Source organism: Gymnogyps californianus, chromosome 2 (assembly GCF_018139145.2).
Source record: "Gymnogyps californianus isolate 813 chromosome 2, ASM1813914v2, whole genome shotgun sequence".
Taxonomy (NCBI): Eukaryota; Metazoa; Chordata; class Aves; order Accipitriformes; family Cathartidae; genus Gymnogyps; species Gymnogyps californianus.
In genome coordinates, this window is record NC_059472.1 from 162,501,897 (window position 1) to 162,529,709 (window position 27,813).

Sequence of the window (27,813 nt, forward strand, 5' to 3'; positions counted from 1 at the left end):
TTGGGAGTTGGTACTGACTCCCAACTCAACTGCAACTTTGTAAAGCACAGCACCACAGAATACGAAGAACGAAGCCAAGCTGCATTTCCACGCACTGCTTTGTGCCACATTTGAAATCTTCTGGCATTCTGGCTCAGGAAGGCTGACGTGGAGCAACTGAATACCCAGATCCCCAAACAGAAATCCATAGCTAAGCACGAAGCTACTTTGAAAGCCAAAGTCATGGGAATTTCACTATTGAGGAAAACACTTTCTGCTAGAAGATAAGAGATTGATTTCAGCATCAGCCTGATAAATTCATTGCAAAGTTGTTCCCAAGGATCTCAGTTAAGTGTGTGACACACTTACTAGGGTAAGACCTCCACTGCCTTAGGATGTAGACAAATTTTCTCACACCGACTGCGTTACACTCAAACAATAGATGAGTAGATCAGAGCCCTATCCTACACCTAAGGGGAAAAACGACTGCTTTGCACAAAGTGGCCTGTTCCCAATCCAGCAATACGTTAACTGCTAGAACTTAACTGGAAACTAATTCAGCTGAACTGGAACCAAGATCCCATCTACACAAGAGCATGTGCTTTACAAACCGATCATACTGTTTCAGAACACCGGCAGGATTCAGACACTGCCAGTTTCTGAGCCAGCTTCCAAACCAGTTTAAGAGTAACTGGGGAAGTGAGAGTACATCCAAACATAGTGGATCTCTGCTTAAATGCAGTTTCGGTATGGATTTGTGCTCCATGTGCAAGCTGTTCAATCTCATTGTGTAAGACAAAAGTCTTCCATAATCTAGTGGCCAGAAGATGAGGTTCACACTGGAAATACGGCAGCCAACTCTGTATTACAGAACAGTTACAAGATTTTAAGAGGAAAAAAATCCAGTAAAATGTCTTTTTAAAAAAAAAAATCTTTGACTCCTCCCTAGAATAAAACTTCTATTTTAGATAATGCTGTGAAGTACTCTTGTGTGTATTATACATGGCACTAGGTTTGATTACAACAGTTCCCTCCTGATTTTTCTCATTAGAAATGCAGGTGTAGAAGCTACAGATTCACAGAACAGGAGGGTCAGCCTTAAGTGAGAGAGAAAAAGAAATTAAGTTTGGCTGAGGCTGACTGGAAAGCTCTTCCAAGCCCAGAAGGGGAAGCATATCAGGAAGACAAAACAAGACAGAGAGAAGAGCCAGAACTGGAGCCTAAATGTAAATATAAATAATGCTGTCATTAATAAGGATGTTTAAAGAAGTCTGGTGATGAGCAACTGATCTCAAAGCCCAACAGAAGACAAAAGAAAGGAGAAGACATTTAGAGATTCATGTGGAAAAAATGCTGCTATAAACAAATTCCTGACCATCAAATACACACTGTGCAGCACACCAACAGGAAGCCTACAAGATATCGTGCAATCTGATAAAGCATTTTGCATTATTTATCATTCATCATTAAAGTGTCTCAATATATTCTGACGCAATCACAAACCGTATTACATCTACTTAGTAAAGCACAATCTCTCAGTGCAAATTGTACAGCAACTGAAATTTAAGTGCTTTTCTGCTCAAACTCACAAGCTTCCTAGTCTGCTTTGAAAGCTGCTAACGCAATAGCTCCTAATGACGCGGAAGTCACCGGGAACTAGCTGTACATACACTTACCTTCACCCGATAAAACCCAACCTGTAACTACTGCGGTCAAAGACAAACATGCAGTGAGCAACTTCTTCTGGAGTCCTCATTGCTCACACCAGTTCTGCAGACAGACTAATGTCTGTCCGGCTGCACAAACGGAACAGACATCCCATTGCTCCCTCCGCTGCCCCCCCAGGAGTGAAGAGCAGGAAGCCCCACAGTTTGCCTTTCCTATTTTGGCATGGCTAGAGAATATCCGATTAGGCCTGACTCAATCCACAGAAGCCAGTTCCAACTTCCCAGAAGCAAGCAGTTGATTTCCACCCATGACAGCAGTATCCGAGCAGTGAAGACACAAGAAACCCATGAGCAGACCAATATCCTGAATTTGTAAGAGAGGGATATTAAGTTTTTGTATATTGACATCAGGCAGACCATTTGCTATGGACTGTCTTGAAACCTAGTAAATGCAGTCCTGTCTTGCACCCCACACATGTACCCAGTAAAACTGTCTCCTTCAACACCCTGTACTATGTGCTACTCCAGTGTTTTCTCCGGCAGCGAAATGAGATTAAGGAGTTCCACAGTTCACTACCTCCCTGTTGTGCCAATGCATCTGCTTACGAAGCCATACTGTAAATGAGATCACTGCGGTAATTGGTAATCCGGTTTTCCAGGCAGGGTGGAGACCGAGCAGCCAGGAACTTCTTAAACCAGCTTTGCTGTTGGAGAAAACTTTTGTGTAATCGCACCCTCGGGACAAGAACTCCTAATTGTTCCACTGATTCACTTTCAACAGCAAGCCACCGCCAACATCGAAGCTTCCTGTTCCAAATCCAGAGCGCGTTTCTTTGACCTCACCTACATCAGCAAGCACGCATAATAGCGTTTAGGAAGCCTGCTTCTGATGTTCCTCCTCAGGAGAGGAAGAAAGTATCCACGTGACAGTCGTCAGCCACGCTGCTTAATGCTTCAGCGCATGGGGCTGAAGCAGAGAAGGGTACCAAAACCTTGTTCTAAACAAACTTTCCTTCCTGCTCGGATTACAGATAAATGCAGGACTATTACGGCTGGAATTTTACATGCCCCCAGAGGCAAAAGAAATGTACATCAGAGCTAGTTGCTGTGGGAACCACATCTTGCGTGTTATACTATAACCTAAGTGACAGGACAAAGATACAGGATAAGTTCAATGCAAAGAAAATGCCTCTAAATTTCTCCGGCATGCAGAACAAGAAAATTTAATACTCTTAACTTAATTTCCAACAAAAAAGGGCAGGTAACAGTTACTGCATTGATTTGCCATTTAGAGGCCTGGCATAAATAGGCTGGAAAGCAGTGCTGGGGATCACTACACAAGTTTGTGAGAATCAAGATCTGCCCCAAACCTGATGGACACTGATCCTGAACATGCTGCATCTTTGAGAACCGGGAGTTGGCAGGATTCATTGCTGCTTCTTTTAAGACATCTCAGCAGAAGCCAGTGGTTTTGGTGAGCCTGATTGTCATCAGAGCCAAGAATTAAATCTGCATCTTGTCAGCTTCTGACAAACAGAGGCAGAAAACGCGAAAGAAGGAACAGCTGCTTGAATTCAGTACTTCTGGGGCTGAGGAATACAGACACAGCAAAAGAGCACCAAAGTAAAGGAAAGAACAAGTTATACAAAACAAAGGAAAAGACATTTAAGTAGATTGCTGGGGTTTCTGGTTTTGAAGTTTCTTCTTAACCCTGGCTTCTCACCTCAGCACAGAGGGAGAGTTAAAGAAACTTCCATTTCTTGCCTCCTTCCCTCTAGAGCACTTGCATGGATGTGTAAGAAATACAACAAGATTAAGGCAAGAAGCAAAATGGTACAATAAAGGGGGCAAAACAGCCTACTGCAGTTGAGACAGACATTTATATGAGAAAATCTGAAGACAAACTATTTTTTTCATGCTTTTCCTATTATAGCTAGGAGTGGCAATGCATCTACACACTCTGCCTTCTGCAATCATGTACAGTCCCCACCATCTCCTGCTTCTGACTTACCCCATCCTTAATTGTTTGAAATTAAGTTGTGTCTCTACAAATAGAATTAAAAACCCTCCAGATGGACTCAAAATAGCGTAGCTCTCTCCTAACAAAACAATTCAACATAAACACGAGGATTTCTAAGAACCTGTGGCTTACGCTTTGATCATAACTCACTGCTGTATTCAGGAGTGGCCAGATCAGAGAGAAGCATGGCAGAAGTAGAACAAGATGTCCCATCTCCCTGGTGGAGACCTAAGACTTGCCATACCTCCCTTTTGGTCTGGCTTGCCAAAGAGCATGCTGGCCAAGCACTTCATCAGATAATCAAGATCAAAGGTTGAAGTAAGAGTTAATTAGATAATCTTAAAAACTTTTGGAAAATAAAAGGTTTAACTATTTCAATACAGTAATCTCCTTAGCAGATTTAATTACAAGCTTTCAAGAAGGCAGAAGATCTGAGAGCCCTATCTGGAAATGTTTAAATATTTAAAGGATTGACACAGTTTAAAAATATTTTGGAGGTCTCATCTGCTTTAGGCTAGGACAGTAAAAATTGTTGTGTGATGTAGCAAGCCACCACAGACGGCTGTTTCATACAAGCAACTGTTTTGTAGAGTTAGCCATGGCGTGGGTCACCTGTGAAATGAGAGTTCTTGTTAAAACCAGCGAGAATTTAGAGGAGCAAACAGGTCACAATCACAAAAAACACAACAACAAAGACAGCTGCTCCTCTTCCTACTAAAAAGCTGCAGGAGTTAGAAAGCAGGATGGGGGTTCAGATGGCTTTAAAAAGGCATGAGTAAAATTCACAACAGGGGAATGCCAGTGAGGCAAAGAGCAGGTCAGCAGTTGTCTAGAAATAGCCATTGCAGTTTAGTTTGGAGTAACATTGGACCAAAAGGCCAGGGTGCCAAGTTGACATTGCTAAGCTTAGATCCCTACAAAACAGTTTTCGTCATTGGAGGAAAGGGTCTGAAATTTCTGCTGAAGGGAACAGAAAGAGCAGATACTTCACAAACCTGACTCAGGCACACATCACCAGATCTGAAAGAGGGTGTCAGAGTAACTGGACACACCAGCACCTCTTGTCACTACCAGCTGGATATCGTCACAGCCACATTTCTGCCATCAGCAACAACTACACTCTACATCTGCTTCGGTGTCAAATCTGCCAGTTCAAACTGCTTTCAGCAGTAACTTCAACCAGCCTGTCTGACTTGGCTCTGATGCACATTAACAGTTTTACGTGTTACTCCCCAACAGCTCACTAGTACATTACCTCCTCACTGCTGACGACTTTCAAAGATGGAAAACGGTATCTTCCACCAACACAGTACTTGCAAAGCGGAGACAAATAGTTCAGTTTCAGCAACAATGCCAGTCAGGCAATTAAGCTACCTTTGAGTGCACGGGCTAGCTGCTCAGAAGAGCAAGGCACTGTTATCAGACAATAACGCTTCATGGATTTAGAGTATTTTCTCTTAGAGATTTTTCTAAAATACTTGCATATATGACTACGTTAAGATTTCAACAAAATGACTGCAATCAGAAAATAAATTAAATTGCACTTACAACAAAACAAAACAAAAAAGGCTTTCATTACAGACTGGTCTTTGTGGGCTGTTTATCAAAGTAATAAGGTGAGTGTAAGTAGGCTGAAATTAAAACTAGTTTCAGCCTGAAAACACATGCCAGCATAGACTGCCACTGATGGAAGAGAAGCAGTAAGATTCTGAACTTTTACCCAGAAGAAATTCTCAAGTACAAAAGCCACAATCAAGATACAGAATGGACATCAAAACAGATTTCATATGTGCTTACTGGGATGTACAAACCTCAGTCCATGCTCTCTGAACAGTTAGATGGAATGAAAGAGTTAGGCTGCACCCTGTTATTTTTTTTTCCCTTTCTGGTTTATAAAAACAGCTCAAAGGTTTTTCCTGTTGAGAAACTCAGATCATTATTTTTCCCACTGGACGACAGATGACCACAAAACTAGCCACTTTATTAGTGATAAGAAGTAAGCTGAAAGAAATGAGAAGCAGTTTTTAAAGTGTCTCTTGTTACATAAATCAGCCTAAAAACAACTGGAAATAGCCTCATTAAAAGTGAATGAAAAAGCTCTTCAGTCAGAAAGCTCCAATAGACAAGTTTCTTCCCCATCCTCAAGATTGTCATGTAGAACTTGCCTATGAGATCTAACATGAGATTTCTGAAGTACAGCCGTGAAAAAAGTATAAGTGAAAACAGCCAAAAAATACCTCTGAAGTACCCTCCTGCATAAAAAGTAGTGACAGGCCATTTTCAAAGTCTTTCCGTCTATTTTAGCAATTCATCCAGCCCCCAAACGATTCATTTTAAGTGAGAAAATTTAACACTGGCTCGTGGAAATGGGGGGGGCAGTGGTTCACACTGCTACTATTCCATCTTTTATTGTACCACCCTAGTCTTCAACATATGCAACAGAGTAAGTAGCAGTGAGATTTCACAGCACTACTTTACTGAAAGTACCCCACTTAATGCCAGAGCTGCACAAGGGTCAATTATCGGTCTGTATAACATAGAAGCCCATTCAAAGTGAATACCAAGTGACAAGCAGGTCATCGTTTGCACCACCAAGAGGCTGGTTCTGAAGCAATGATTATTTTTCCAGAAATTTCCCAGTGTGGTCTTTACGTTTGTGGTGCCTTGATAATGAAAAGATGGTCCATAAAGGGTCTGATTTTTTTCCAGCTTCACACAAAAATGCAGACAAACAGAAACAACATTTGGAGGTTCAAGGATAAGCCTAATCCTGACTTGGTTCTGACAGAAAACGGCTGTGAAAATACTAGCTAAGGCAGCTGTGCATTTTCTTCACAGAGGTTGTGTACTCTCCTGAAAAAGGCCAAGAACATTGCTGCTGCCTCTCCTGCACCCCTGAAATGCCATTTCCTCATGTTGTGGAAACCTTCCCATAGATACACTTTTTATACACACAGCAAAACTACTTGCGTTAAGCTGGCAGGGGATTCTTTTCTACACACAAACAGCCATCATACCTTTAATGACCTGTTACGTGTCCCTCCAAGAAAAGAAAGGGTGTTGCTTAATGACACATGAGCATGAGACATTAAAAACCCTTTAAGACAGACTTAAGCTGGCATGAAATCTGATTGCCCCCAAGAGAACTGCTAAAATTCTTTAAAGAAGATCTTCAAAGACACATGTTTTATGGTCATTGTCAAGCTCTTGTGGAAAAAGCCAACAGGTTTAGCCAGATTTTTCCACATCATCTTCTCGCATTTTACAGTCCTCGGTATTAAGCCAAGAACAGAGAAGCCAAGAAGTTTTTTTTAAAAAGCAAGAAAACAGGGGTTTTTTTTTCAGCTTTCAATTCCTTTTCACTAGAGTGCCAGGAAAATCAAGTCTTCCTAAAGACAGGCCTAAGATTTAGCAACGGTCCTCTGTGTTATCATCCAGAACTTGATTCCATTTCTTGTCTCGACTGTAACTTAAACAGGGATCCTGGAAAATATGACGACATCAAAAAAAGCATTACTGATAAGAAGTTTTCAAACTCTCTCTCAAAAAAAAGCCGTTTCTCCAGTGTCTGAGAGACTAAATCCAGAAAGGGGACGTTTCCCTGGCTCTGTGTTAACTAGGCAGTAATTTGAAATTGCCCCAAGTATTCCCAGTTATTTTGTCGACTAGAACAAGTGGGCAAAGTAACCCAAGCTCTGAGGACTGACACTACACAAATTAAGCTGCACCCACACTGATGTTCTCCCCCCTTTTTAAGGCCATACACTGACATTATAGGAGTAGCTCTGCCCAAAATAGAGGTGATTTAAAGTTCCTCACAAAGGCAGCCAACACATAAATAAGTTAAAATCAATCGAATGGCTGGTTACCAACAAGCCATCAGCACCACGCAGGCCTCCAAGCTGCAAGTGAGAAAAAGGTCAAGGAACCAGCCTTGCAAGAGGAGTTGCAATTCTCACAATAAAGCTAGTGGAAATGGTTGGCTCAGTGGAGTTAGTTGCACACTTCTCTAGTTCAAAAGCTTATCCTAGGCTTACAGAGCAAGATGAAGAAACTTTTGTTAACATGACCTGAGAAGCACCATTTCGGATCCATCATTTGAGAAGATGACAGATTTATTTTCTAGCAGTTTAGGATGGTTTCAACTACTACATCTGCACTTCAGTTTCTCTTGTCAATGTCTGAAGTCATACGCTCCAGTTTTCAAACAGTCAAGTGAGTCGTTCAGCAAACACATACAAAATAACTCTACAAAATACTGTCAAATATACAAAATAGGAGGGGAAAAAAGCTAGCACAGTCATGTAGTTAGGTGCTACTACTGATGTACATGAGAAGCTACTGCTGAGCTAATGGGCTGAAGTTAAATATTGTTATTCAAATATTTATTTGAAATATTTATTTATTTTATTAATATTTACCCAGCTCCCTGAGCTGGAAGACAGGGATGGGGAGCAGAATGAAGCCCCCATAATCCAAGGGGAAATGGTTAGCTACCTGCTACACCACTTAGACACACACAAGTCTACGGGGCCGGATGGGATCCATGCAAGGGTACTGAGGGACCTGGCGGAATTGCTCACCAAGACACTTTCAATCATTTATTAGCAGTCCTGGCTAACTGGGGAGGTCCCAGTTGACTGGAAGTTAGCAAATGTGATGCCCATCTACAAGAAGGGCCAGAAGGAGGATCTGGGGAACTACAGGCCTGTCAGCCTCACTTCAGCGCCAGGAAAGGTTATGGAGCAGATCATCTTGAGTGCCATCACACGGCACGTACAGGACAACCCGGTGATCAGGCCCAGTCAGCATGGGTTTATGAAAGGCAGGTCCTGCTTGACTAACCTGATCTCCTTCTATGACAAGGTGACCCGCTTAGTGGATGAGGGAAAGGCTGTGGATGTTGTCTACCTAGACTTTAGTAAAGCCTTTGACACTGTTTCCCACAGCATTCTTCTGGAGAAACTGGCTGCTCATGGCTTGGACGGGCATATTCTTCGCTGGGTAAAAAACTGGCTGGACAGCTGGGCCCAAAGAGTTGGGGTGAATGGAGTTAAATCCAGTTGGTGGCCGGTCACAAGTGGTGTTCCCCAGGGCTCAGTACTGGGGCCAGTTCTGTTTAATATCTTTATCAATGATCTGGATGAGGGGATCGAGCGTACCCTCAGTAAGTTTGCAGACGACACCAAGTTGGGTGGGAGTGTTGATCTGCTTGAGGGTAGGAAGGCTCTACAGAGGGATCTGGACAGGCTGGATCGATAGGCCGAGGCCAACTGTATGAGGTTCAACAAGGCTCAGTGCTGGGTCCTGCACTTGGGTCACAACAACCCCATGCAACGCTACAGGCTTGGGGAAGAGTGGCTGGAAAGCTGCCCGGCGGAAAAGGACCTGGGGATATTGGTCAACAGCTGGCTGAGTATGAGCCGGCAGTGTGCCCAGGTGGTCAAGAAGGCCAATAGCATCCTGGCTTGTAACAGACATAGGGTGGCCAGCAGGACTAGGGCAATGATCGTCCCCCTGTACTCGGCACTGGTGAGGCCGCACCTCGAATACTGCGTTCAGTTTTGGGCCCCTCACTACAAGAAAGACACTGAGGTGCTGGAGTGCGTCCAAAGAGGAGCAACGAAGCTGGTCAAGGGTCTAGAGAACAAGTCTTATGAGGAGCGGCTGAGGGAACTGGAGTTGTTTAGTCTGGAGAAAAGGAGGCTGAGGGGAGACCTTATTGCTCTCTACAACTACCTGAAAGGAGGTTGTAGCGAGGTGGGTGTCGGTCTCTTCTCCCAAGTAACAAGTCATAGGACAAGAGGAAATGGCATCAAGTTGCACTAAGGGAGGTTTAGATTGGATATTAGGAAAAATTTATTCACCAAAACGGTTGTCAAGCACTGGAACAGGCTGCCCAGGGAAGTGGTTGAGTCACCATCCCTGGAGGTATTTAAAAGACATGTAGGTGTGGTGCTTAGGGACGTGGCTTAGTGGTGGACTTCGCAGTGCTAGGTTAATGGTTGGACTCAATGATTTTAAAGGTCTTTTCCAACGATTCTATGATTCTATGAAATGTCGTAATTCACAAGTGGGAAGCTTAGGAGGTAAACAAGGAAAAGGGTATTACAGGAAGACAGCTTTTTACATTGCCTTTTAGGGTAAAAAAATTGGACCACTCACCTCCACTAAGTAACTTCATCACCAGCCAAAGCTCATCTTTCACCACAAACGATGTGTAGTAAGATACAATGTTGGGGTGATGGCACTGACTCATGGCTTGAATTTCTTTCTGTAGAGAAAAATAAAGCGTTAGCAGTTGGACCCAGTGATTATTATTCCTCGGGCACAGAAGTTATCTTCCTCAACAGAAGTTATCTTCCTCAACACACAACGTTCAAAGAGGGTGCAAAGAAAAAGGATACCTAGAAGCTAAATGTAGAAAATCCAGAAATACTCTTAACACTCAGCCTGCATCATACTAGGGCCCAAAGGTGTTTTAGGGTGCTCTTCCTGTCTGTCTAGAAGAAAGAAAAAGTTCACCAAAAACCCCTTGGCAAGGGCAACAAAATGGTCATAACCAAAACACCTGCATGCAGCTACAACAGAATATTCCCGAAAATTCACACCGGTTTGTTACCTAAGAAGTTCATGCTGACTCCTCCTTTCAGTGAGACATTACACAACAGATGCTTAATCTGTTGAAGACTATCTCATTTGGATGAGAAAGGGAAATATTTGCCTCTGGGAAAAAAAAGGCCTCTTATTCCTAATGTTTCTTCCCAGCAGGAAAGCAGATGGCTTAGCTCAATCAGGTTGCAGGCACAAAGGACAGCCATATCTTTTGTCATACTGGAAGAAGAGGGAAATCAGTTCGAGATTAGAAAGTCATTAGCTACTACAGATGGAGTACAATATGAAATATGCTCAGATATTCAATTGTTTGAGTTTTGACTGTGCTTATTCTTAGATTTGGTTATGGGTTAAGGGTTGAGGTTTTCCAGCTTGTGAGGGGAGCAACACCCCAGAAAGCATTGACTGATTTTTCATTATGCAAGCACAAATCACCAGTTTGGACAGAAAGCCTCGCAGTTTCTTGACTGTCCATAGACAAAAGCCATCCATTAAGCCAAGCCTGGCACCCTGCACTACACCCAGCTGGGCCTTTGTGCTTCAGCCAAGCTAGTAGCTTCAGCCAAGCCCCCCAACCTGTCAAGCTGTACCCTCCAGCATCACCCACACCAGACACTCCTCCCCTGATATCCTGAACTTCTGCCCTCAACTAAGACATTCCTTCACTGAACATGTGAATGCCACTTATTTTCAAACGTTTAATCACTGCTCACTGTTAGCCCCCTCCCCATGACACAGACTCAGCCAAGCGCTGTAATCCCAAACACACAGGGAAGGAGGAGAGCAAGGGCCCTTCACACCTTGACCCTTTCCTCCTCCTAAGCACAAGACCTCCCTCGTACCAAAGTACAACAGAAAGCTCTGAGAAGGATTCACCCATGTCTAGGACACCCCACGGATACAGCATATTCTTCTGCTCATGTACAAAGCTCTGCTTGTGACTGAGTATAGCATAAAGGCACATTGCTTCCTCCTTGGCAAGGGTTTAGCTGGCAATCACAGCTACAAAGAAACACGCTAATGTTGATTTATCCACTTTAATACTGCTTTTCAGGGAGTAGGTGCATTTGAGGAATCAAACGCAATTGGTTCCTCTTTCTGCTTCCCCAGAAGAGGCACCAACTTTCCAGGAAACTCCAACAAGCAGATTAAAGAAGAATCCTTCTAAACAGGAAAGGATATTTAAAGAGTGGGGAGTAGGCTGTTCATCTCAATGTAGCATACTCATTGACTATGAGTATAGTGAAAATAAATACAGCCTGAAACAATATCCTCTGCTTACTCTGACAGCTCCAGCTCCCTTCCTTGCAAACACTCACTTCTAGCAAGCTATTTTTCAAAAAGGAAATCAATCAGCACCTTTGGAGTTTTCTAATGCCTTCTAGTTAGGGGTTTTCCTGCATTGCGAAGAAATCTCGACAGACGAAGCTGGCAATAAAAATATTCTTTTTACTTCCCTGCTTCAAATTTCTACCAGGGGATGGATGGGAACTGGGGCCCTGGATAACACAGGTCAGACTCAGTGACTGGTTTGTGCCCTGTCATACTCCTTGCACAAAATCCAGCTGGTTGGGAAGCTCTGGGCTGCTGTCTGTAAACCTAAGTGCAACACTTTTGATTTACACCATCTTTCCAAAACTCATTAAGTTCAGAGTTTTGAACTCAGTTGCTTACCCTAGGATCATTTTGGACTTGCTCAAAGCACTGGACTGAACCCTAGTTAAGGGATCCATAAACTTGACACAATCTTGGTCCCTGAGCCTGAAATTAGCATTCAGCCTAAAGCTTTAAATTATTTTAAAGATTTTTTTTTTCTTTTAAACATGCAAGCAAATCCAGGTGCCTAACTTCTCTCACTGACAATTAAAAAACCGCACATGCACAAGTGGCACCAGAGGAAACACAGGTAGAAAGAAGCAAGCAGGACGCTGACTGGTTACTCATCCCATCAGCCAAACCTGCCCCAAATCCACCATTCTCAGAAATTATTAGAGGAGCTGTTTTTATCTTTTCTTAGCTAGACCCCTCAAAATATTTTGAACCAGCTCCCTGGGAGATCAAGAGAATAGTACAAGAAATATACGTAAACATTGCATATTTTATATATATTAGTGTATCCCACTGGAATTCAGGAGACAGTGAGACAAAGTCTGGACCAAGTTTACTTAAGAGCCTAGACCTAGATCAGATCTTTGCCATTCGAGCAGCTCTGTACTACAGCATTTTGCAGGCGTTCCGTGACAGTTACTATTTTATTATTTTCCAAGAACTTCCTCTCTCGTTCATTACTACAGTCTGCTCCCCAGGCTGGGAAGCAGTTTAAAAAAAAATAGCTCAGATCTGTCACATGCTTTGGTGCACAAAGAGGGAAAATAAATAATCACAAACCTGATCTATGCAATTAAACACCTCCGTCAGCTAGTGGATGTGTAACACAGGCAGATTAAACCATTTCTCACAGTGTAGCACAGCCCTGAATAATTAATTGCATCACAGCCCATGATTTTCAGTGTTTTTACATTATTACCAGTAAGAAAGAGCAGCAGTCAGGCAGCTTTTCCCTCTCACCCACAGACCCCCACCTCATTTTCAATAGTTTTCTAGGCCAACCTCACACTGGCTACATCAAAGCTTCCTTCCCCTTCACCCCCACAGAGGGTACTAAGATCCTGGAGGCTCAACGCATATGATTGTTTTAACTGATCATGGCAAATCACAGTGGGCTTTGTGGTTAAAATGCTTCTTCGCATAATTGAAACCAAGCCAATTCTGTCGTACATACAACAGTCTGTGCTACGGCAGTACAAATGCGAGGGCTGAAGAGCTGTAGTTAAGGCAGGAATCCCAGTCAAGGATCACTGGGGAGCTCTGCTCAAAAGCATACTTACAGAAAAAGGGAGCAGGAGGGGATAAAATGCAGCAACAACCCTTCTGTGTGTAGTAAGCGCAGCTTTAATACTATTTCCAAAGTTTTTCTGAGAGTTTGCTGCTCTTCAAACATGACAAAGTCACAGCAGGCAAAGATTTCCTCTCCCTACCTCCTCCCTAACAAGACTGCTATCCCCAAATTACACAAAGAAGACATAACAGTTACAACTGTGCTCCCTGCATTTGCACTAGCATTGAAACTGTATTCGAAGACTCCTAATAAAAATCTCAGCGATTTCTGCACCTCTGTAATAACGTCAGCGCTAAACATCAGAATTTTATTTGGGCTGCTATATACAAGTTTTAAGCTGGAAACGTTGCTTTATTCCCACTCTGCCAACAGTCGTGGGTCACTTGATACAGACCCCTCAAACCATCCGCAGATCCAGTGGATGGTAGACAGCTCTTCCATCCGCTTGCTTACGCACCGACACCCCTCGCACTAGATGGCTTCAGTTATGAGCCTTACTGCCAATTCCCCATTTCAGGAGCCATAAATTACACTGCCTTCTGCTCAGCTATGGAGAATGAATTATCGATAAAAACATGTCTAGACACAGGCAATGGTTTGGAGATGGATGCATGCTGACCCTGGGCTAGATATTAAAAATATCTGCACTGTCAAATACCAAAAGCAAATAGACTGGGATTAGCTATAAAGGCCTCCATGTCTTCCATTAAGGGTTCTGATGAATGTTTTCAGTACTTCTGCGGGCAATAAAAGAAGCATTTCAAGGCTTGCGAAACAGTAATAAAACTGCTGTGAAGTATAATTTAGAATCATAAGAAACCTATCAGTCTCCTCTAAGTCAGACATACTTCTGGAGATCTGCTATTTTGGAAGTGCGTTTATTTGCCCACTGATGCACAACTGAAGTTTGAGTTAATAGCAGCAGAGATACAAAGCAGGTAAGGCTGTGTTTACGCTGCTAGCTGAACTTTTTTACTGGTATTTTCTGTTCACATCATCACCTTCTACTCTTTTGTGTTTATCTGCCCCTGAGGCATGTTTCAAAGACACTTGCTCTCAAATACAAGGATGAAAATCGTGCTTTATTTAGTTTTACTTCCTAGATGTTGACATGAACTCGAGATACAACACAGCAGCAGCCTGCTTTTATGTGGCTACCTGCAACTTCAGAGGAATCCAGAAAGCTGTCAACTTGGCTACTCTATTCAAAGGCAATCATGACCATAAGAGAACTGGGGAGGGAAAGCACGTCTGGGGGGGGGGGGAAGCAGGTCAGATACGGTCTCCCCCTTGAATATACCAATGCTCCAACTATGGCTGGCAAAGAACTTAACTCTCAGCTGAAATCTCAAGGTATAAGGCATTAAAGTTCTTCTGCATCCTTTTAAAGCAGGATTCAGAGCTCTGGTCCTACAGGCAGCCATAAATGTTCAAATTTTGCTCCAAGTGAAATTCTAATGGTTTAACTAAAAGGCTGTAAAATTGAGAATATTAATTCATTCCCCTTTTTAAACATCAGCATAAAAAACTCCATGTTCCCCTACCACAATCAACCTGAGAGGCATTTTTTTGAAGGACATTGGGAAGAGCATAGAGCTCAAAATCAGACATTCTGATCCAACTTCCATGTCCAGATTATCCAGTTCAACTCCCTACCTCAAAATGTAGCTACAGGAGATAGACTGGCAGAATTAAAAAGGGGTTAGATTAGCCCATCCAGAGAAATGGTGGAAAAGAAACAATTCTGAAAGGGATACAAAGTTTTCATCCATAAATTAAACTTAGGTGATGGGAACAAACCACCCCCAGGGCAAGTCACTCAGCAGTTGCCCATTTCAATAGCTATTCTTCAGCATCATTCAGTGGTCGTTCCCTCTTTCAAGGTCTGCAGTATTAGTGACAACGTACTGAAGGAAGCAGATGTTTTAAACTATTATGCTGCAGCAATTCATATGTGCCCATTTTTTATTGGTTTCAGCCACAAAGCAAATGGGCAAGTGACTGACTCCTCTCACAGATACAAGCGAAGCCAGCTTTACCCACCTTGCCAACTAATGTATCCCTGACCCTTACAGTTGTTCAGATCAATACCCAGTGTTTACAGTTCGACAATGCCTTAAATTTGTGATTAATACACACAGCCAGTTGCAAACTCTGTAAAACTATTTACATGCACCATCTCATGCTCATCCAGTCGAAATGAAGACATTCTACATTCAGGATTTCACCCACCTTTATCTTGATATGCATACTGACCTTTGCCCCCCCAAAAAAACCCATCCCACCTTCAATCAGCACAGTAATTAAGACTTCTGTTGTTGCTGCTTTGAGAAACAATACAACCAAGGTGGACACAGCTTAGGTTTAAGTCTTCTGTAAAGCTGCAATCCCATCATGGAAGACGACACACAATATGCCATTTCAAATAACCATGCAGAAGCCACGTATTATACATCGGACTTTCTGGCATTGACACTTGGGGACCTTTTCCCCTGGAGCAAGTGTAAAGGTCCTCAGGACTGGAAATGGAATTATAATGGCAATTCCCATAAAATGACAGGCATGGATGAAACGTCTGTACTACTACTATAGCAGTCTGCTGCTTTGTTCCCAACAACCTTATAGTCTGGTTAATCCACTTGTAGGAACTACTCTGTCAGATCAAAGCCAGTTCAATATCCTGTTCAAGTCTTCAAAAGAAGGTGTAAAACCCTATAACAAACAGTTACACAATTATCTGCCCAGAGGGAAGACTTCTGACTAAGCCTGGGCAGTTAACAGTTGGCTTATGCTTTAAACCAGGGGAGTCCATAATCCTTTTTTTAAATCCTACCTAATTTAACCTTCTCAACTATAGGTTGATTTATTTAATCTCACGCAATGTTTGATCTCCGTATTATTGGCAGCAAGCTCCCCAGGTTAATTCCATGAAATTCAAAAGGATGTTTCTTTTTATTGCAGTTAAACTTGTTCCCTCAGCTTCTTTAACTTCCCTCTGACCATAGCAGTGGAAGAGTAATACCTTCACTTCACTCCTCTTATGTGTAGACCTGTCAGGCCCAGTCCTATCAGCCTCTGGACTAGGAAGAGTTTGGAGTCTCTTCCTAGGAGCAGCAACACCACATCTCCCATGCTCTGTGTCCTGAACCTGTCTCCTGTTGAACCACCCTAGGAACTAAACAGGCAGCAGTTTTCCCCCCAGTTGGGAAAGCCAAATGTGAAATACACCATAGCTTATGTTCCCCTCTCTGCCGTTCAACATTCCTACTAAGTGCTAAGCTGACAACACGCGTCATCTGCTACTCAAAGCATGGAGGAAAAAACCCATCTGGATGAAAGAAAGCTAACTCAGCTTTAATTGCATGAAAATGAAGCAGAGTTTGCTGGACAGAGGGGAGATTTAAGGCCTTTTAGATCAATAATTCTTTAAAACAAGAAAACACTTATACAAGAAAAATGCTTGAGGCATGGTTATTTCGAGGCAGAAACACCACTATGTTTCAAGGATTGGCAACAGCAGCAACGCAACCAGCATTCCACAAAGGAAAGGAGAGGTAAAACACAGCAGTGAACAGTGTCCAGCTGTGAAATACACCACATGAGCAGACTGTTTTCAAACACACACCAAATGCTGCCTAACTTTGTTAACTACTGTGGGGTGCAAGACAAGTAAGAAGTGGAACTTCAGCAACAAATCAAAAAGTCCAAGAGCAATTGTAGACAACACCGTATTTAACCACCTCTCCTTATACTCTGCTCCCACTCACACCAGTGAGCAAGAACCATTATAAGCTATATTGTACTTCCCTTCCAGCTGAACCTCACATGCAATCTAGGAAAGATGTGGGAGCATTCAAAAACGTACAGGGAAAAAAATAAAAATCAAGCACTGAAATAAATTCCTGACTAACATCACCTAATTCCATAGCTGGGCTAGAAAGAGCCGCATCTCTGCACTGCATTACTCCTGCCTGTCTATGTTCATTACAGCAATTAGCACTTCTGCTGAAGAGCTGAATGCCCTCAACTTGGTTTACTCACAATGCAACAAAATTGGTCCTTCCTACATTTCCATACCCTGTACCAGCAATAAATTAATCCATTGTATTAACCTAGAATGTCATGCAGTGTTTGCAAAGTGTACAGGTTATCCCTGACCACCCACACAGCTCAAGTGTATGTTGAGATACAAGGATCAAGATCAATACCTTTAACGAGCCAAGTTATACCACTTAATCACCCTAAGCATGGCATCTCCACAAGCTAGGAGGTGGTCCCAGATTGCCTGGCCTCTGGGTGCCTGCTGCTATAGAAGCTTAAAGGAAGCTCAAGGCCACTCATCCATTCAGCTAGTGATAGAGCCACTTACTGTGCATTTCCTACCCCCACTCCAAACTAACCTTCCTCTTCTCCTCCATCCCAAGAAACAGAACCACCAGCCACTGAACAGCACGGACATTGAAAGAGTCATAGAAGAAACAAGTCATCCTTATCAATGGCAGAACTGTTTGCTGCAATCCCTTCCCTCTCCCAAGCAACATGACACTGTTTTACCCTCTTTGCTAGGCAGATTCTGGGAATAAACAAGCTTGCTTCAATAGAGAAGTCTACGGGTCTGAAGCACTGTAGAAAAAAAAATTATAGAAGAATTTAAGCACAATTTTTCCTTTTCTATCCCATTGCCTGATGACTGGGCAGTGCTGTAACACAAGAGCATTGTCCTGACCCCAGGCGGTACATCGAAGTTTACCGTAAGCTGACTATTGTGCTTTGATATCTTCAGCGCAATAGAAGGATAATGGATCTAATAAAAGCCCAAGTTCATGTTTTTAACTGCATTGGGGGAGAAGAGAAAGCAAGGAGGGGGCATAACATACCCCCAGTATGAACTCATCATATTTCTCTTTGCACTTGCTTCTTAAAACCACTGTAATCTGCAAGGACTTACAGTTACGTTTTTTGGAAGAAAAAAAAAATCCTGCAATAACAAGTAGTTGCTCAAAAAAGGTAATTAAGCTGGCGGGGGAAACTGCCATGAAGGGAGACTACAAGACTGAAAAGCTTGAGAATATTTACTTTGGGGAAGAAGCAAATATGGAGACAAGATAAAAAGCAGGGAAGATAAGAGCACAGAGCAGGGAAATCAGGAACTTCCATCCTTTCGGCTCTCACACTGGGAAACGACATTCAATAAACTGACAAATTCAGAAAAAAAAACAGGGAAAACACTTTTTCACACAACATGTCTACGGTTTTTCACACACCGGTCCTCGGCGACCACTGCCCCAGGAAGCTGGTACAGCTCAGAACCATCCTCTTCCCCCCTCCACTTCTCCATGACTTTAAGTTCAAGAATATCTATAGTTGCATACACAAGCCTACAGAAGGACCCACACTAGATCTGGTCACAAAATTGGAAGCTTAGGAGAGCTGACAAGAGCAATTCATTTTAGTCCTACCCATAACAAGAAAAATCATTGTGAGGAACGAGTCAGCCAGAGATTTAGAATATGCTATTAGAAGTACTTATCTAAAATTACATGCCAGGTCTCCGCAGCATCTCTTTCTGAACCTAACCCTTTTAGCTGGAATTGGCAATTACTCAAAGACTAACAATCTCGATTACTACATCGTGACAATACAGTTAGGAATACAACTGAGGCAGAGTAGTATGGACAAGCCACATAAAAGACTTGAAAAGAGTACCAAGGGTTGGTATCAGGACAAAAAGACTGACTGTGAAAAGGGAAGAGATCTCGAACTCCTACACTAGCATGAGCCATAAGAGGATTTGAACGCAGGTCATCTTTCTCAAGAGTCCTACACACAACCCTTCACAGGCGCACTAAAACGTGACAGCTTGGATGGAGCCTTTCCTCTTTACAAGAGCAGATTTGCAGATACCTATAATGATAAAAACAGCATTAGTCACTAGATGGAAATTGGAACCGTGGTTCAAGTGACTTGCTGAAGATCGTGCAAGTGTAGAGCTAGCCAGGACTCCTGAATTCTGTCTCTGTTCTACTTTCTATTTGCAATCACCAAAACAAGTGCCTGAGGTAACACTACAGAAGCCGTCAAGATGCAAGTGGAAAGACAGACAGGTAGGATTAAAAAAATCCTAGAGAGTTGCTTTAAAAGGAAAGGTAGTACAAGGCCTCATCTCCCCGCCTTTCCTCAACCCCTGCCAGAAAGAGATTAGGAACAAGAGCTAATTCATTCAGTTTTTCTCTTTACAGGTGAAAGGAAAAAATGTAAAGAACTGCAGGAAAGGAAAAGAAAGCAAAACCATTCCCTTAAATTTTAAAGATTCTGGAAGCACGTAGCTCTGGATCCTCCTCAAACTGCAGAGCTCTTGTGGGTACAGCTGAGCTTCACACTTGCACATTAACTCTATTCAAAACAAAGGGATTATACAAAGTGCTTAGCTCTAAGCAAATAGCCTGAAGTTCTCCAACAGTTGATCTTCTTCACATTTTAGGTACTGTGTCCCACAACCAGGACAACTGAACTGCCTCTAGTGAAATCAGTCAAGTCCCCTCACCCTCACACCACCTCAAGAAATCACAGAATCATAGAATGGTTTGGGTCAGAAGCGACCTTAAAGGTCACCTAGTTCCAACCCCCCTGCCATGGGCAGGGACACCTTCCACTAGACCAGGTTGCTCAAAGCCCCATCCAACCTGGCCTTGAAAGAAAGGTTGTTTAAGGCACTAAGCAAAGACAGAGATTATACTAACTGAAATACCACTCCCCAGACAATTTTGATTGCATACCAGGAGTTCATCCATGCTCGTCTGACACTTCTCAAGATTGATCCGTTTAATTGCCACCTTCTCCTTCTTCGGAGCGCAGAAGGCTGCCTGCACCACTGCAGTAGCTCCACTCCCTGTGGGTGAAAAAGACAGATAGTTAGCAACATCTTACGGGACTTCAGCAGAAAGGAAGGGAGGTCAGACAACAAAATTACAAGTGCCAGTTAGTAAAGACAGCAGAGCCAGGTGAAAACCCAGTGAAGGCAACCCCGCAGGCACTCCCCACTCCAGGTCTGTGCAACTCAGTGGGTCAGCTCAGCTGCAACATCGAAGTGCTGCACTAACAAAACAAAAACAAGTGGATCTTTACGATCCCTGCAAGGGATCATTACAGCTCTGCAGACAAAAAAAACCCTCCGGACTCCAGCTTGCTTATAACAGAGGAGTGATTCTTCTTGTGTGCTTTTAAAAGAAAGGCCACTGAGGTCACACAGACTTTTAACCTGATGTGTTCACCCAAAGTGTCGAAACAAGCCACGCTCTTTGCTACCAACACTAATGAGATTTTTCAAATATTTTTATGTACTAATTGCGGTTCTCATCTCTCCTCATTTTATGCAAAGACACGAGGTAGGCCTCATTCAAGCCTGTTCAGCTCCAGTTCTCACGTAGCAGCACACTGCCTCGGTGTCTGGGTTGAAAACCACAGCCAGAGGACATTTGAATTCCAATAGGGAAAAAATATCGCATTTTAATGTACAGTTGTTCAAACCGCTATAAGTAGGGATAAGAGTTCTGGATTTAAACTGCTCAGCAATATCATATCCTTTGATATCAAAAGGAGTTTGCAACAGTGAGACTTAAAATCTAGCTGATGTTAAGCCCATATTTGTTGGCCTCCAGAAATAGTTGCAACATTCACATCTCATCAATAGGACACCTTGTTGCTTTACTTTCTACCTTCATCTTGGTTCCCCACATTTACACACTTCACTGGAAAGGAATAAATTCATATTAATAAAAAAGGGGGTAGGACAGACGGAAAATAGCTCAAGAACTTCCTATTGCCAATACCTAAAAAAATGCTATTAAAAATAAACCCACAGCTATTTTGTTCATTATCCCAGGCATAACTCTTGAGCCCATTTGGGCTGATGAGGGAGACGAGAACAGCTATTCCGCATTTTGGAATAACGCACCTATTTTACCAGATTCTCCTATTCTTAACGCTATAAAAACTACCTCCAGATTCTGCAATACAGGTCAAGCACGTTTTTGCAAACTATTTTTTTTTCTAGTACGTTCAGATACACTGAGGGCAAAAGCTTTCAATCTCATCTTCAAACAAAGGCTACTGAAGCTCCCTATAACCACCATCAATAGTCTTCTCGCAGCAAGCTGCACCAAGTCAGAGTCAAACTCAAATAAAGTGCCAGGTGGGCGAAAGAGCTTGAAATCCAGCCCTGAAAGATACAGGAAAAACTGCTCCATCCAAAGTCACACTGAAATAAATTACAAAGCCCTGAACTGTGGGACTCTGGTCCTCTAATCTTCAACCAGTACCTGCTACAGTGGAGCTACAGGAGTTTCACTTCACTTTATATGGCATTACAAGTGTACCCTGGACAATAGCATCAGCTTGCCAGGCGATTCCCTGCACTTAAGAGTTTACATTCTAACGGCAGAAGCATGCAGAACACAAAACAGCAAGGTTGCTAAAGCTGTACTATTTCATGAAGCAAATGAGTTTAAGAAGTTCAAGACCGAGGCCATTTATTACTTGCACGCATATTAATTTTCAGAGACTATTCATAGCACAGGGTAAAACAAAGCTACCAGGAGAAGCTTAGGTGGAAGAAAAGGATAGCAATAGGAGCAAGAATATTCACAATGGACTTTGAAAACGAAGTTTCAGTGCCATAAGCAGGGTCTTGAGCAAAGGATGGGGATGATGGAAGAGTCTAGGCAGACATTTAACAAAAAGCACTCAGAAAAAGCCGGGGGAGGAGGTTTTGACAGCCGAGTTTGGCTAGACTGCCACAAGCAGGGCTGAAATACACAACATTAAGCACTGGACAAACACCCCAAAAGCAAGCCTCCACATACACTCCCTGTGGTTGCTTTGCCCAGCAGGTAGCAGGTGCGGGACTCCAACACAAAAGCAGCAGCCCCAGCACAGACGTATTCCCACTCACTGGGAATCCTGGGTTGCACTGACCTGCTCCTCTCCACCCAGTACCTGCTTCTCTAATTTTTTCTGCTGCTTCTTTGGGGGAAAAAAAGTGAAAACACACAAAGTGACTCAAGATAAAGACAGCAGAGCGTACAGAAGTGGTGACAAAAGGCACAAGAAGTGAGTCTGCATTTCCTAGGACTGCAAGTCTCCCTACAGCAACTGCCTTTTGGAAGTCAGAACAAAAAAAAAAACCACACCAAAAAAACAAACAAAAAAACCACCTGTGCCTGTATCATTCCTTTGGAAAGAGTTAGATCCCAGAGAAACATTACTGCTGACACATTCAAAGCACCAGTATTATGATTTCTTTCTTTGGATGTCTTGGTGCACAGTAATAGACGGAGGCTGAAAACACAAGCCAGATGCTGCAAGAATATACAACTATGCGCCTCAGGACTGTGTCGTCACACAACACTTCTCACTCTTCAGTTAATTTTGCGGTGCATATTTTCATCTCTAAAGCTACCTGCATGGTCCTCGTCAACACAAGAGTATCTGTGCTCAAAGACTCTTTCTGGATATCTCAGACACTCAATAGCTTCAGCATACACCTGCTTCCCCCCACAACATGACGTACCAGGATTTCTGTGCCATTTAAACCCAGTTGGTGTAAGCATGACTGGCAGAGATGCTTCTTACAATCCAGATGTGATACCACTACTGTAGACCAAATCTTTCATAAGATGACAGTGAAGTCCAGGCTTTTATAGAAGTGACTACACAAAGAATGGCTTTGTGGTTTTTTGGTTTTTTTGTTTTGTTGGTTTTTTTTTTTTTTTAAGATGTTACCACCAGAAACAATAGATGCAGACTAATTAAAAGCAGGACCATGCATGCTACAGCTCCTTCCCAGTCCTTGAGCCTGCCTGATCAATGCTCACTAGGACTTCAGGGCAAAAACTGCTTCTCACTAAGTGTTTGGACAATGCCCCCACCTACAGGGACCCAACGTGTTATGAGTGTATGACATTATTTGAACAGTAATGAAATCCCAAACTAAATCCTTCTGGGCACATTGCAGGGAATCATCTGAACTCGAGACTCCTCCCATCTAATTCCCTGCTGCTCCTACTTTTCTGGCAGCTCTCTTCAGTTCGATCACCACCTGCTCTTCCCACTCCCCCCTCTCCCGCTAATTCATCATTTCTTTCAGCTCCTCTGTAGCACTTAATTATAGAGAAACAATGAAATCTCAAAAGCGTATCAAGCAAGGATTAAGCCAAGCTGCAGCACGATGTGCCACAAGCAAGCTGCTCTTTGGTAGCAGCAGCGGCGTGCCACGCTTCTGGGACCAAACAAAGACGGGTTTCCATGCTTCTTTGAAGAGTACAGAAAACATAGCAACATGGCCACTTCAGGCTTCGCAGCCATACAATTGGTTTATGAAATTCCAGGGTGGCAAGAGAAGGAAAGGAGAGAAGCTGCAGCAAGGATGCTAAACACATTGCTAAGTGAAAACAAGCCTAGATAGAGATGACGACACCAACAGAAAGAAAAAGAAAAGGCCTGGCAAGGAAGTTTTTTTAAAGTTTAGGAGCAGGTAACAAATATATGGGGAAAGGTGGAGAGAGAAGTGATTTCCCTGGCTGCTATGAACCAAGTTCAATGAGAAAACACCACAAGGGCAGTTTGTGCTAGGGTAGCACAACTTAGACAAACCAACTCTCCCAGCAGACGCAGATCTGCTGCAATCAGAGTCAGCTGCAGTCCTGCATGCTGCTCAGCTGCAACGCCGTGGGCAGCACTGGGTTAATGTTTCTGTGCTCAGTTCATGCTTGCTCCCCACCTCAAGACACTCTGATCAAGGTCAGTGCTGAGGCTCTTCCCTCCGCCTCCCTCAAGATCAGCTTTCGGAGAAAATTCGCTCCCTAGTTAATCTCTTCCAGCATAACAGCTTAGCAAAACAATGAAAACTGGGCATGGCCAAATGCTTGCTGCTTTATTCCTGAAAAGCAGGAGATCACTTTCTTGAGGGCTGGGGGGGGAGGAAAGAGACCTGGAGTGGGTATTAGGATCTGTTTAATACTCCCTGCTTTCGCCTCTGTAGGCTCTCAGATACAGTTCCAAACCCTTAGGATAGCAGCTGCAAAATTCCTGCATAAGAGGGTCACGACCTACTTTAGGAAAAACTGCCTAAGGAGGAAAACATACCCTTTCTAACCCTTGCTTCTTTCATGTTTCTATGATTAAATGGTTCTTTCTGAAATAAAACCAACCTCTGAAAGGATGAAAACAACTCAAATCAAAAACTCCCCAAGCACTCAGTTATTGAAGCCTGATTTTCCAGGTTATCTCCTCTGGTCCCCTGGATCCATGCTCCCTGTACCTTCAGCATCCAGAGCTCCAGCCTGAACTTCTCCTTAAATTGAGACAAACTCCCTACAGAAGTCCACCGCCAGCCTTCAAGGGAGGCTGGATGCCATCTCTTCTGCAGTCACTTGCTGTCACATAACTTACATAAAGCTTGTTTTTTTTAAAAAAAAAAAAAAAAAAAAAAGAAAAACAAACCCTCTGAGATCTCCGTTAAAGTTAATGGAAATCAATGATTTCAAAGCTATTTGGAAGAGTGGAAAGACAGGGGACCGACCTGAGGACACAGCATGTTCATATACATTTTGTTTCCAAAGATAACTGAATCTTTGCAGCCACATAAGGACATTGCAGCTCTCCCAGTAAGACTGGGATGAATTGCACTGATGCGTCCTCCCAGGTGAATGCAATTGAAGCCAGAGGTCCTTTTGGCAGAGATATCTGCTTAAGCAATGGGAACAGTCATGCCAAATGGTCACAAGACAAACATCAAATCCTGGCTCTACAACATTATTCTCCCACCATGTGCAATGGCAATTTAAAGTAGCTGCACAGAAAGAGTGCTCACAAAACAGTGTTGCCCAAGCTTTAAATCCATCCCACTACTGGAAACTGAGTTTCAGGTACCCTGGGAGATGTGAAAATTTCCCTTCAAGGTAACTCAGTTGCTCACAAAGCTGTTTCAACTAACAGGGGACATCTTCCATAACAGTCTTGGAGCATCAGTCTTTACCTTAGTGTGGTATCAAATCTCCTCTGTAGAGGAAAGACACTCTTTCAGGGTCAAATGAATGTTACAAGCAATTTAGGTTGCAAGGAACCTCTGGAGGCCTCTAGTCCACGCTCCTGCTGAAAGCAGAGCCAAATCCCAAGTTAGACCAGGTTCCTCAGCATCAACTTCAGTCTAATTTTGAATATCTTTAACAATAGATATTTCTACAACCTTTTTGGCTTTACCCACGTGGTAAAGCTTTTTTTCACCTCACTATCTAATCAGATTTTCCAGCATTGCTCACAACTATGGCCTTTCACCATGCACCTCTGTAGAGTCCAGCTTCATCTCTTCTATAACTTCCCGCTAGATAGCTGAGGACAGCAACAACATCCCCCCTTAGCTTACTCTTCTAAGGCTGAAAAAATCCAGCTCTCCCAGTCTGCCCCCGTAAGTCATGTTCCCAAGTCTCCTTCAGTATTAGACCATGCTCAGCTGAACATCTCTGCACAACCCTGCCCTCTCCTTTCACCATTCCCCAGCGCACACACAAGCTCTCTATTTTTAAGCGAGATCTGGAATCCATCCTCCACTATCTGGAGTGCAGAGCCAGAAAGCCGCTCATGACGCAGGCTCTGTTTATAATTGTGCCCCCGGGTTTTCCTCTTAGGAACAATGCACACAAAACACTTCCCTGCAAGGCTGCTCTGGACCAAGCAACAGCTTTCAGGCTCCAGGTATCCAGTTTCAGGTAAAAAAAAGATAAAAATTCAGAACTATGTCCTGTGGGCTCTGGCACGCTCTCTCAAAGGGTTTGTCTCATACCCTGCTGGTTACACCAACCAAAGAAATCACCCTGCTGTGATTAGCTGCAGAAGCAGCGAGAAAAGTAGACAGTTTGCTTCGCTCCACATCTTTTTATGGGATTACACATCTATAACAACGAGCAGAAGATCCAGACATGGAATCACACACATACGCTAAGGTCTTTTGGTCAAGGATGTGACACTAACGGTCCTCACTCCAGATCACACAGGCAGGACATCCAAATCCCAGGAGACCTTTAATGCTTTATAACACAGACTCAGTATTCACGCCTGCCACTGCAGGCACGGGGATGGCAATCTCCATCTCCAGATGCTTCAACTCTTTGACAGCCTCATGCCAAAGAGCTGTGGGAGCCCTGCTCTGTGGTTACTCGTTCCAAGGACAATACAGTAATAAAACGAGAAGCTACAAGACTGGGAATAGAATTTCTTAAGCGTTCTTACACAGCACACGGCAGATACAGATCTAATTAAACACCAGATTGCAAACTCAGACTGATCTTGCATTGTTTGGTCCGTTTGCTATGAAGGCAAGTTATGCCTCTATTTTCTCCACCTCATTTGAGGTTTCTGGTGAGAAGAGAGTCCTCTCGCAAAGAATGAGCTTCTTCTAAAAACAAGCCAGCAAAAAAGCCTACTCTTAAATTTGTAGCCAGCTCAGTACAGGGTGGGAATACTCCTTTCCCCAAGGAGGACTTGGTAAGAAGAGTTCACTGGATGTCAAAAGTCTTCCTGGCACAAGCCCCACGATTCAGGAAGAGTGAAGTAATGCAACGTTAATGGTTCTTGAATATGGTCATAGTTCTTCAAGCCATCTCCCCACTACGTGTCAAATTCCTACTACAAAATGAAAGATGCAATCCACACTGACAGTTACAAATAGCATCAATAAAACCAAAGGGAATTCGTAATGGGACTCAGACATATTCCTAGTACTGCCACAGAGGGGACAAAAAAATCTGCTCACCCACAGTGAGGAGAAAGCTTTCACAGGAAAGTGTCATCTACTCAGCCCAGTACTGCAGGAAGATCATTGCAAATGTTAACGATGCTAGAAGTGAAGTTACAGCCCTGAATCAGCAGGAAGATCACTCAGGTGCTTCTGGCACTGCTCAGAGCGAACCCAAACAGCAAGCCGACTCTGAAAGCTGCTGTTAGAAACACCGCGAGCAACAGCAAAATCAGTAAGGGAGAATTCAGTCGGTTTTGTTCTGTGCCTGGTTGGAAAACCTGTGAGAAACCAAAGCAGTAGCAGAGCAATCCATGGCCAAGATGACAAAAAAGCTACAAAATCGCAAGAGTGAGCAGAGCTCCCCTCCCACAGTAACACGGGGAGTGCAGACACACAGCTACCCCCAGGGAGCTCCCAGAGCTGCACCAACACAGCCCCGCTCACTCCCAGACACCTTTCCACCACTCATTCCTGGTATGGATTTACTATGAATAGTTATTTCCCATAGAGAGAACCACCAGGGCTTTGCATTTGTTTCTCTGCAAGCTGAAGGAAGACACATCCACAGCACAAGATGGCAATACCCTATCTAAAACCCTGGTAGAGGTAGTAAGAGGCCATGTTTGACTTGGTGCACCCTCTCTCAACTCCAGTCATGCTGTATTTGATCTACAGCGGAGGTGGAAAGATACTGAGTATAGAAGAGGGAAAGAAATACTTGCTAATACAGTGCAGGGAAGAAATAGATCATCTATTGTAACAAAGAAGTGTAAGCAAAGCCAGACAGAGAAAGCAGATTTAACTGAACAGTTGTGAGGAAGCCAATTTTAAAGCCTATGTT

At 43.2% G+C, this 27,813-nt stretch overlaps 1 protein-coding gene across 1 annotated transcript in view; it reads right to left on the minus strand.

The window, feature by feature from the left end:
• The window catches only part of OXSR1 (oxidative stress responsive kinase 1), a 95,055-nt gene that overhangs the window by 55,345 nt on the left and 11,897 nt on the right, over positions 1 to 27,813 (minus strand). Inside the window, exons 2-3 of the mRNA XM_050915914.1 lie at positions 19,957 to 20,069; positions 9,832 to 9,940 (exon numbers count right to left, since the gene is read on the minus strand). Of these exons, the coding sequence (XP_050771871.1) occupies positions 9,832 to 9,940; positions 19,957 to 20,069 (222 nt within the window). The remainder of the gene's footprint in view (positions 1 to 9,831; positions 9,941 to 19,956; positions 20,070 to 27,813) is intronic.